Source organism: Sander lucioperca, chromosome 11, assembly GCF_008315115.2.
Source record: "Sander lucioperca isolate FBNREF2018 chromosome 11, SLUC_FBN_1.2, whole genome shotgun sequence".
Lineage (NCBI taxonomy): Eukaryota > Metazoa > Chordata > Actinopteri > Perciformes > Percidae > Sander > Sander lucioperca.
Window position 1 is genome coordinate 8,081,036 of NC_050183.1, and position 12,145 is coordinate 8,093,180.

General features: G+C 39.4%; 1 protein-coding gene across 1 annotated transcript; it reads right to left on the reverse strand.

Annotated features, from left to right (window-relative positions):
• Window positions 1-397: 397 nt before the first annotated feature.
• Window positions 398-8,211, reverse strand: lpl (lipoprotein lipase). The gene is made up of 10 exons (XM_031307241.2): window positions 7,965-8,211; window positions 6,832-7,037; window positions 6,042-6,221; window positions 5,291-5,402; window positions 4,274-4,516; window positions 3,423-3,665; window positions 2,583-2,703; window positions 2,113-2,295; window positions 1,855-1,962; window positions 398-1,724 (listed from the first exon to the last, which is right to left on the reverse strand). Exons 1-10 carry the CDS (start codon window positions 8,062-8,064, stop codon window positions 1,673-1,675), a joined length of 1,548 nt encoding a protein of 515 aa, XP_031163101.1. The 5' UTR covers window positions 8,065-8,211; the 3' UTR covers window positions 398-1,672.
• Window positions 8,212-12,145: the final 3,934 nt, after the last annotated feature.

The following is a 12,145-nucleotide window of genomic DNA, read 5'->3' on the forward strand; positions in this document are numbered from 1 at the left end:
AACTGGCATCATATGGTGTATTATTTAGTATTAAGCACATTTAAAGCATGTATTGATGTGTTTCATTTTTTCATGTTTCCCTTTGGTAGATTTACCACTTTGTCAGCCTAAATCAAGGAGCTGTCAGGTGGATCCCTCAGAGGGATCAGCGGTCATCACTGATATTTAAATATATTTTCACCTGCTCTTAAAGTCAATAAGCTGCTACCAGGCAGATGTTTTTTTTTTTTTATATCTGATTGACATTAGACACAGAGATATATGTGGAAGTTTATGGCCATGTTTATATATGTTCCAGGTAGAGTGACACCTTTATCAATGCAGGTCCACAATCGTTTGATGATTTAATGATTTAGCTATTCTCTAAAAGCAATTGAAGCAGTCAGGAATATAGGAATATATGGTTTATCTCTTTATTGAACCTTCCAGGGCTCTTTATTTATACAGTGCACTGTTCATAAAAGTAAATGCACTGAAGCTGGTATGGAGACCAATTTGATTGATCTTTCCAGAGCTGTGTGCATAAAATCACATAACGCTTCATTTAGTTAAAATTTTTTTTAAAAAATACAGACGACAATGGAAGCCTTCCTAAATATATTACAGCTTAATATACACATATATAAATGTACATTCAATAAATACAATATGACGTATTCTTGAGATGTATTATGGCTATCATGTAGGCCAGTCCATCACAAATTACCAAGACCTGCATGATTATTTTTAGTAATTTTTGTTATGTTTGACCTTTCAAAATAAGGGCATGTTGGAGCTTAGTCAATGAGGTAAACTGTTACAGGTAAGCCACTTTGACCCATTCATGAACTGATAAAGGAGCAATGCATATCCCTGTTGGACCTCAATCTCAATGACCTTAACATCTAAATGGCTGCAGGGGACAGAGAGCCTTTTAAAGTGACCAGTGACACAATAACCAAAATACAATCAAAGAACAAGCAAGGCTTCAAGAGATCAGATATTAACACATTACTCATGTTCAAAAACATATATATAATACTGATTAAAAAAGGTATTTACAAAGACCGCTGTGATTCTTCGTACAGTAGACAGTTAATACTTCTTTGGTCCCTGTTGATTGTTGGCAATTAGTGGTTCGGTAAAGACAAGCATTAGCGACAAAATAATAATTTTGTACATTTAAAAAAAAAGAAGATGTGCCTAAATTATGCCTATCACTCTGAATCATTTATACATCAACAATAATCCAAGTTCACATAGGCAAAGAAAACACACCACTTCAGGGATTCAAAATACATCAACATCAGTACAAACAGTATATGTGGGCTACAAAAGCATAAACAAATGATTATAAAGATATGCAGCAAAAGCTGCTGAAAGTGTACATTTTTCAAATGTGAGAACATCATCACAAAGAAAAACTGTAACATTTTTCAGCAGCAGATTATGCAGAGAGACAGGAGAGAGCTTGTGAGCAGACTAATTTCCAGCAATGTGAATGAGGTTGTGATGGTTGCACTGAAAGTTGAAGTGATGAAACACAACAGAAGGAAAATCAGAGAAACAAAACAGCATTCAGTATACGTCCAGTTACTTGCAAAGGCTTTCCCAGTGTCGCTGTGTACTGTCCATCTTTGGCTATGTATGTAGAGATGGATGCTGTGTGCATGATGTGTATTCAAGTGCAACTTCAAGCATCGTTCAGCCCAAAAAGACTGCCCTGCATTTTCAGCTTGTGCATCCTGTCGAAAAGAAGACAACAGTGAACAGGAGAGCTTCTGCTTCTGATAAAACAGGATTTCCAAATGCATCAATTAATAATTGACAATAAATATCCAAGCTCCATAAAAAGGAAGCGTCGCCTCAACTTACAATTTCTCTTTACGGTTCATGGTGTCTTCTTTTGACTTGACAAAGACTCCATCTTCTCCTCCCCTGACGAGGTAGGCAAACTCTCCTTCCTTCGCGCTGAAGATCACCCTGGAATCACACACAGAAAATAAGTCAGTTTTAAAGTAAAACTCAAATTAAAAATAGAAAGAAAAATGTAAAAATGTCTTAAGTGTCACTGGATCTGTTCCTAGTTTATTCTAGATAATCATATGTTTGTGATGGTGATCAAGAACGTACTTGGACTGGGTCTCCCCGGACTTAATGCGCAGCTTTCGGATATGGAACTTGCTACCGCCCCACCAGTCTGACCAGCTGATGATTGTGTCCTTCTCCCAGCGCAGCTTCACAATCATCAGGTCTCCAATGTCCACATCGGTGGTGATGAGGAAGGACAAAGTGGTGTTACCATTCAGGACTGGCCTGGGAAGTAAAGGGGAGAGCAACGGTCAAAGGTCAGCAGCTTAGAGTTGCCTGTCTTCAACATGGACGCAATGAAGACATCTGTGGTATGTGTGTTTGTGTGTGTTCATGCGTGTATGTGACGTAACAGCACAAGTGCCTTTATGGTCTTTTTTTAGAGTCAGGAAATAACTGTTGCTGACCATGTGTTTACTTTTTTTTGTAATTTCCACATGCATGTCTGTGTTTTCTTTAGGTTTTCACATGACAGATGTTAAAAAAAAAATGGTACTGTTTAATTTGCGTACAGGACAAAGGAAATGTCCTCCTTCTCTCCGTGGGTTCCATACAGAGAAATCTTCATTGGCTGCTCGGTGAAGCTCAGTGGGTCCTTGCTGAAGAAATGTACCTTCACTTGATAGTGGAAAACTACGAGAGAGGAAACAGACAGTTTACATTTTAGACACACTCTCTCGCAGCTTGACATGTTCTCAGCACCTGGCCCACGTCCCTCATACCTCTACTTAAAGTTAATTTAATACTGTAAAAGCCCTTTTGTAACCTGCTACTGTGTTGCATCTAAACATAGATTTGTGATAAATCCTGGTCGGTTACATTCACCTACCATCGTATGAATGTATTACTATAGAACTCTTTACTAAACATGCTTTTTTTGCACTAAACATACTGCTGACTTGTGCCAAATTGTAATTCTTAAATAAACGTTTCCATTGACATCACATGCAGCGGTGTCGCATTACCTTAGCATACCCCAAGGAACCAAAATACCCATGACTTCTTCTTCATGTGACCTCCTGAATGCTTGCTACTTGTACACATTTTCACGTGTGAGAGAACTGTGTGTGGTGTGTGTTTAGTGTATTTGTACCAGCGCTGACTGTACTAATGTTAATTCCAGCTACAAGCAGCCACATCCACACTAGGTACACTCAACAACAGTAGCTCACACGCTGAGGATTACTCCAATTAAGATCAATTCTCAACTCCCACTAGTCCTCAGTAAAGTACATAAACCCAGTCAGACTTTTCTACAGTAGTTCGAAGGTATTTCTTATATTTTCTTGCACTGCACAGAACACAAATACCTTCAAAAGTCTCTGTACGTGTTCTTCTTCCTGTGTGTTTACCTTTGTAAGGCATCATTTCACGAGTCTTAAGGTACATCTTGACGCTGCGGGTCATGCGGACCTTGTTGATGTTGTAGCCCAGCTTGTTGCAGCGGTTCTTCCTGCAGCTGAGGCACAGACCCTTGTTGAAGGCCTCTCTGGAGTTGCAGCGGTAGGCCAAGCTCTGCTGCTGGGTGTTCAGCAGAGAGTCGATGAACAGATGGATCGAGCGCTCGTGGGAACATTTGACAAGCTGGTCCATATCTGCAGGACACAGAGTACAGAACCTGTGAAACTTCCACATTTTCAGAGAAAATGTCTTCCTCGTGTAGCTTTTATGGCTCTCTCACTTAGTTCTGTCATGCTCAGATAAAACACTTACAGCAGCTGGGGTACATACTGTGAATCTGTGGCTGTCTGGTATGACTGAAGGCAAACCCTAACCCTAACCCTAACCCATTTAAATTGAAAGCTTTTATAGACTCAAAATGTCTGTTGACACCATGTACAATTACACAAGCCTATCCTAACGTTAATAATCTTCTTTAACACTGCAAGAAGAAGACTGGTAACGCCAGGTCTGAGCAACCGGAGTAACAGGTTCTACCTAAATCTGAGCTATCATCACTTACACAAAAACGTTTGCACATTCCACAACACATGAGATAAATCCAAGAGCATACATTGTCTATGAAAAACACTCAGAGTCCCTTACTGGAGTCTAATAATAAGGGCAGATGCATGCTAACATGCCACAAGGTCATCTAGTTGAAGTTTAGTTTACAGTATTTAAATTGAAAACTAACCCAAAGCATCATATCAAGCAGAAGTGTAGTAAGGAACAAACAATGAGAAGTATTTGGAGTACATACTTTGGAGGCCCTTGATGCCTTCCAATGCGATCCCCATCAATGTATTTGAGATGTCGCAACCCGGCTGGAAAGTGCCTCCGTTGGGGTAAATGTCAATGTGGCCCACAGGTCTCTGGATGCCGATGCTGCGGTCCGGGGAGCCCCTGGTGTTGGTGTGTAGGACGTCCACAAACTGGGCATCGTCTCGGGATAGGGTGTTCTGGTTGTCTGCGTGCTCAAAGGTGGGACCAGCGGGATCCATACCTAGAATAAAAAAGAGCGAGACAAAGGCCATTTCAGTGATGCTTCTGTTTTGGAAGAATTTATTTTGTGCTGCTTGCGCACAGTTCTCTATAAAGAAAGAGTGTTTACATAATAATAGACACAAATGAAAGCAGAAAGAAATGTCTCTTTATTGATCAATATATATGGATTGATATAAAACTATAAAACTGTTGGTTAAAACATTTAAGTACGTATGTGTTCCATTTGGGGTCTTTTGTCCGTGTGCAGCTATGCAGAACCACTGAAGCTCAGAACAATGTCAAGCAGTGATTGTGGGTTCATAATGGACTCCTGCCTCAGATCACAGTAAACATATCATTATTCTAAACCGGTCAGAGTGATTTCAAAGCTCGATAAACTCCATAGTGACAAATTGGGGGATAGGACCGACTGGCTACATGCACACATACAATACGGGCCTGGAATGCAATGGCCGGGAGAATATATTTCGGTGTGCTGTGTTGTTTTTACAAGCAGGGCCTTAATATATAACATAACAGTACAGTACTAATTTGCTCAGAGACTACATTTAGAGTGTGTATCAAATAAGACAAAATGTGTTTAGCTGAAACACTATGGTCGTAAATGTATTCATGGCATTTAAAAAAAAAAAAAAAAAAGGATGTTACACACTGCACAGAAGGCAGATGAAGTCAATGACTCACTTTCCAATTAAATATATTTATGCACAGGCTGTTTATCTGAGTGTAAAGTGAGCAGATGATGATCCTTTGGTTAAGTTAACATTCTCACCTGTGATCCTGCTGATTTTATGGTCTGTGAGGGCTCCGGCAACTCCAGCCACATGTGCTCCCAGACTGTATCCCAGGAGATGAATCCTCTCCCAGGGCAGCTGCAGCTCTTTCTGAAAAGGAGGAGATGGATGAGATGTTGACATGCCTTAAAACAGTTTAAAGTGAATCCCGCAGACTTGCTGGAGGGAGTAATACTAATAGAAGGCTGTACCTGGCAAAACGCTGCAGCCCTCTGTTCAAATCTTAATGGAGTTTGGGACATAATCCAAGACGAGGATTCAATCATGTAATTTTATTCTTAGCCAAAACTTGGAAACTTGAAAGTCACGTACACAAAGGACAAACAAATGAAAGCGTTTATGCCAAAACCCCTTTTTGCCTTGATGTCGCTCAAACAAAGTCTGCACTCCACTTAAATACTGAGCCTTGTAATAACTCATTACTAATGATGTTGTGCTGTGAGCCACAGTCACAGCCATTACACAACTTTGTAGGGCGTTTCAAATTATAAACCAAAAGGAAAACATTTCAGCAGCAGCACCACTGGATTAAAAAAGATTACATCATCACATACAAATTTGTCAAAGATTCTCCGGCTGCTCTAATTTCTTTGCTGGCAGATTAAGAATCTAGTGGATTCAAAAGCAGTGGGAAAAAATCCATGTTTTAACAAAGAGGATATGGAGAATATGATCCAGCTGTTAGCAATTTGTTAGCCAGCTTGTATACTATTCAATGAAAACACTCACTTGTATCCATGTAACAAACTTGGCCACGTCGCGGCCAACTAGTTTAGTGTAGGCTGCAGAGGTCGGGTAGTGCTGGTTGGCACGGGTCAGCCAGTCCACCACGATCACATTGGCACCGGGCTCACGCTCATAGAGAGCCGACACCAGTTTGGGCACCCAGCTCTCAAACATCCCTGTCACCTATAGTAACACACACACACACACACACACACACACACACACACACATAGTCAGACACATTTTAGGTCAGCTCCAGGACGGTGTGATTTATTCTGGCCTTAGCCCACATTCTGTGTCCTGTGGTTGGAGAGACGCCAAAGTGTCATCCGGTTCAAATCTTGTTGCATGCCTGGCCCTAAATCACATTATAGGTAGAGAGAGCCGACTCACTGCTGTCAGCCTGTCTGCTCTGAAATGTGCATTTATTGTTATATTTATCTCCCAATGGACGCTCATCAGTTTGGACTTGGCTCAACATTTATGATCAGTTTGTTGGCTATTTTTCATGCAACATTCCATTAAATGGCTTTTTTTAACTGGTATGTGTGGTATAATTTCACTGCATCAGTATCTCAGAGCCATATGGGCATTAGAAGTTTTTCCTCAAAGACGGCCAAAACAAAATAGTGCCCATTATACATGTTGCACAAATAGGTACTTAATTAACAAATGAGTCACCCATAAGATGGACCTGCGATAATACCTGTGATTTGAATATGTTTTTTTTATTTTTTTATAGTAATGCACGCTGGTGACAACTTTACATGACATACATTTTAGTTTAACATACCGTCCAGCCATGTATCACAATGAAGCTCTGTGTTTCTGAGTTGAATTCACACTCTTTGATTGTTTCTGGCCTGCCGGCCTCAATGTAGCACATGTCTTCATCTGGGATGTCCACAGTGCGCAGGGAGAACTTGGACACAATGTCAGTGTAGTCTGTGATCCATTCGGTAGTGGTCGGCAGGGGAGAAGCGGTGACTGTGGTGTTTACTGTCACAAGACACACATAAACAGTATGCAGTAGATTAGTATGGTATGACGGAAATGTAGAGAACGGTATAAGGCACAAATCAGGCATTCTGACAAGAGAAAATGTAAATGTATGACATTATTATTACACTTTTCACTTCTATGCATCCATACAACAATCAGGCAGCAATAAAAAAAAAAAAAGGTTTCATCACGAATTGACTTGCAGAAGACAAAATAAACACACTAAAATTAACAAACAATGCAAATTACGAAACTTTGCTGCTGTTCTAATCCCATTGTGAACACTAATTACACTATAGTGTGAGTCAGTGAACCAGTAGAGGCATAGAGCATGGCAGTGTCGCCCCCTTTTGTCTCCACTGCATTTCTACCCGCATAAAATAGCCTAAATTAAACCTCAAAATATTGTTAAGAGCCTGGGATTTCTTAAGGGATTCCATTCAGATACGTTGGTTAAAACGGGGTAAAAACCTCTAAACTAATTACATTATTCCACAGAGTATAGTTTTGTAACTTAATAGCCTATGTCTTTTAAAAAAATCAAATAGCCTAAGGCTAAATGGTTTTAAGTGGAGAAATGTCATACAAAACCGTTCTAATTAAACAATAAATACTAGTATGTTTTTGTATTTTAACTTCGAAAATAATGCGATTTTATTAGATTTCAAAATACTGGTTTTTTTGCTCTGTTCTTTGTCCAGACAAAAGGCCTGTAGCAGCCGCTTTTCATCTTGCACACATAGACCTGAATGGTATGAAATATGATGCAGACCTGAACTGTGAAAGCGGGTTACTCCCGGTCAACACGGAGCAGCATGCATTCATTAACCTGTTTAATGATCGCTTCATTACAGCTGCGGATAATTCATCAAAATACTGTCCTGCCAAACACGGTATATAAACACTTTGATGGGCCGCTCTTACCAAAAACAGTGGTGGTGAGTTCAGGGACAGAAGAAAAAGTTGCAAAGATGTTTCCCAAACTTATCCAAACAGACAAAAAGCAGATATTTTTTTTTCCCATATTATTGAGATTTTTTTTCTTTCTAAAATATCCTGAAAAAAAGTTCTTTGGATGTCGTTGTATATCCAAGCGTATATTGTAAAACACAAAGTTGTATGGACATGCGGTTTAGGCGTAAAGTTTCTTAAGGTCTGTTTCTGTTGCCGCTCCAAGTCATCTTTATGGGTGGCTCATTTGAATAATCAAACATGATTGGCTGAAGGTTAGAGGGCGGAGTTTAAACTTTGCCCACTCTGATTCACTGAAGGGAAATTATTCACAATCTTCTTCACAGAAAAGCTGACGAACTGCAGCGCACAGGACTGTATCGTTAGCATTCATTTATACGGTGTCATTATGTCAATTAGCAACTATCAAATTTGTTAGATTTTTTAGAAATTACAGGAGAGTTGCCTCAGACTTTAGAAAAGATTGTCATTATGAAAATGTGTTTTTTCATAACTCATAACAAGCTGTTGAAAAGAAAAAAACAAGCAAGAATTTGTGTGGAGAAATAGTTTGCCAATAAGACAGAAGTAAAAGCCCTGAATTGAAAATGTTACTCAAGCTGAAATACGCAAGTAGTATCACTAACAAAACAGAAAAATGTCCCGTCAGTGATATACTATTACATATTGATGTGAAAGCAGCATTTTGCTGTTGTAGTTTGTTAAGGTGCTAATTTTGTTCTGTAGTGCAATATATGCCAATGCAACACATTTTATAAGCTAATCATATGTTTTCTGTGTAAAATCTTGATTTGTAAAGTAACAAGTAGCCTATAGCTGTCAAAGTAATGTAACAAAAAGTCAAATATGCTCCCCTGAGTTGTGAAGTAGAAGGATACAGTGGCACTAAATGGAAATACTCAAGTAAAGTGCAAGTACCTCATACTTGTGCTTAAGTACTTAAGAATTAAGAAGAAAGTAAGAATTCATGGTCCAATTTACCTTATTTCACCGGGATCATTCTCTCAGTATCACTTCTCTCCAGGTGTCCTGGGTATATCAAACACAAACAATAAGACAATTAAAACACAGTAATAACAGCACAGCTAATGAATGATAAAATCTTGTAAATAATTAGTTAATTGATGCCATGGTTGTGGCCAGTCAGAGGCCACTGACGCCCTGTCAGATGTGATCATCTGAAACAGATGTGCTGAACAGTGTGGGTGTGTTAAAAAGCCCCCTCTTCCATTGGAGTCTGCAACTCAAAAACAATGACAAAGCACAACTGGGTAACAAATGATACCACAATGTCTTGCCCCATGCACGCAAAAAGGAAGCTAGAATCATTCAAAATAAAATAAATCGAGAAAAGTACATTCCCGTCTTATATCATGTCATGTTAAATGAAAACAAGATGTTAAGACTGTGCATTCTTCATGGTGGCAGTTAAACTCCCTTTGCAGCACGTGGTGGGTACCAAAGAAAAATCAAAAATCAAAGACACATGTAGGTTAAGAACAGGCATGAGGGAAATACGTCTAAGCCCACGTGTCTGAGTTTTATGAGAAATTTCATGCCCAAACACCTGCGTGAGAATATTTTACACCTCTGTTTTCTCTCAAAACTGAGGGTAACAATAACAGGTCGACCTATAGCCTATATATTTTTCCATCAGGATAAAGTGTTCATGTTTTTAAACGTGATATATACTTTATTTTCAGTGAATCATTCCCCCCCCCACACTGTATTGTTTAATCTTCAGAGCTATTATTCTTCTAAAACCCATAGAGAGAAACTCAATGAGATTTGGATTAAGTTTTCACATGCGGAGCGTGACACAGAGTGAGGGCCACGTTGTTTGTGTTCTGTGTTGCCTTGAAAAAAATGAAAGGCCTCCCCTGCCAGGAATTTACTGTGCACACAATATAGCTTCAACCATGTAAGAAGCAAGAGAGGAGTTTTTGTCTTGTTTACCTTACCTGCATATAGTATAAAGATTGCCATTTAACCCATGTGTTCTGTTAACACTGACTTTACTTCCTCATTGTTTGAGGTCCCATGAACAGACCCAGGTGCTGTATGTGTAAATAATACCTATAAAAATCAAAAATCAAATGCAAATATCTTTTTTTTTTCCTCTGACCTCATTAAAACGATAAATGGTAACCTTTCCCTCAGCTTCTATGTGATGGTTTCTGAAACATTATCATGTTTATAAGCAATTCTCATGAAATAAGGGAAACTCGTGAAACCTCAAGTTGATTAAATATTGGCAAGCATGTTTTTTTTAGCTGTTAACTAGGGCCCAGGGGCTCCAGGACAAACAGAACATTAGGTTTAATGCTTAGTTTGGGTGAATACAAAACTGATTCACTTTCCTTCATGAATATTTTCTGCACGATTGCACCGTGTTGTCCTTAGTAATCAACTGCTGCTCTATATTTTCCTTCTCTAAATATAGCCCTCTGTTTCTTTTATCTTACATGTATATGTATGTTTAGTGTTTGTATGTATGTGACTGCCAGTGATTGTTAGGAAGGTGATGCTTAGGGCCGGACCAACAGGCCCAACCCAGTGATTAGAGAGAGGAGCAACGCCTATCCCCGAGCCTGTGATCTCAGTCTCCATCTCTGCATTCACTGCAGTTACAGTATCTTGCCCCAAGGGAGACCCACAGTGATAAATGACAGGGCAGAAATGTAATATCCTGTATGAGACACATCCTGGCATGTTTTAGAATAGATCAGACTTTTCTAAATGGCTTGAGCTCCAACTAGTTTGGCTTTGCCATTGAGAGCTGCTGAGGAAATGAAAAGATCACTGCAGAAAGAACCTGTATTTCCTGCTCAAGAGGAATTCCTTCACTTTCCCATTGTGGCTTTTTCTTCTGGAGTCTTGCAAATCTAAATGGCTGATTTGTTTCACATTCCTCTGTTTGCACTTCTAAGAGATTATGAGCAGAGCAGCATTGAGCCACGCTCACTACGACTTTGTAAATCTGCTGAAGGTTTGAGGTGGTGTTTACGCTCCATCTGTTTCATTATCTGTCTCTTTTTCTTTCTATTGCCTCCAGCATTCACATTTGTTTATTAATAGAGTAAACCACTGTAGCAAACACAGGTGTGACTTAAATCCCATATAACAACAACAACACACAGTCAGTCATGCTCACACAAAATCCTTGAAAGGGAAAGGGAAACCTCATAAATGAGCATTTATGCAGTTGGGCAAACACACACTGGCTGACTTTCATGTTTACTGAGTGTTTTATGGTGAAATGTAATACTTACGGGGCTTCATCTTGATCTGGGGCTACACTTCCATCTTCTCCGCTGTTCCCTAAACTGTATAATTCTCGCATTGCACCCTGTGCAAGGCCATCCTGTCATTGTTTTTCCTGACTTCACTGACACTCATCACATCTTGTTCCCCTTTATCTCTCTTTGATGACCATCGCTGTCCAGACACAACAGGACAGAAAAAAGACCTTCAGGGATTTCTGCTGAGACCTTGAAGCCAGCTGGAGAGAAAATAATGTCAAAGACAAAAAGAATCATGAATCACCAATCATGCATTTTATTTTACATCTGTGGCATGAAAGCTAAAGAAAATGCTCTAATTAGCCAACACCAGAGTGCATTTTAGCTTTACTGCCCATTCAGAATCCATTAGACGAGGAAAAAGATTTGCTGGGCAGGACAGACAGAAAGAAAGAAAGGCTCCTCAGTGGGAGTTCAGTCTTTTATGAGCCTCCTACTAAAGACACAAATAGGTCATAAAAGAACCACAGAAAGACTTGAATGTGTGAGGAAGACAGTATTCAAGGGTGACATGAAGATGTTTTGTTAGACACTTGTGCCAGTAGTAGAGGAAACTAATTAATGCGTGAATTGAGTGGGGGTGTGTGTACATGACGTTTGGGTGTTTATATCTAACATACACAGAGAGTGTATCTAATTTGTATCCTGTGTACACTGTAAACTGTGTATGCCCTTATATGAACCTTTCAGTCCTCACTTTCCAGTAACTGAACCAGCTACAATACTCTTCCTGGGGAAACAATGTTTGTCAAAATGTAGAATTTAGGAGATCATAGATTATTATTATTACAGATTATTAGAATGCAACATGTACAGAAAGGTCCAAATGTT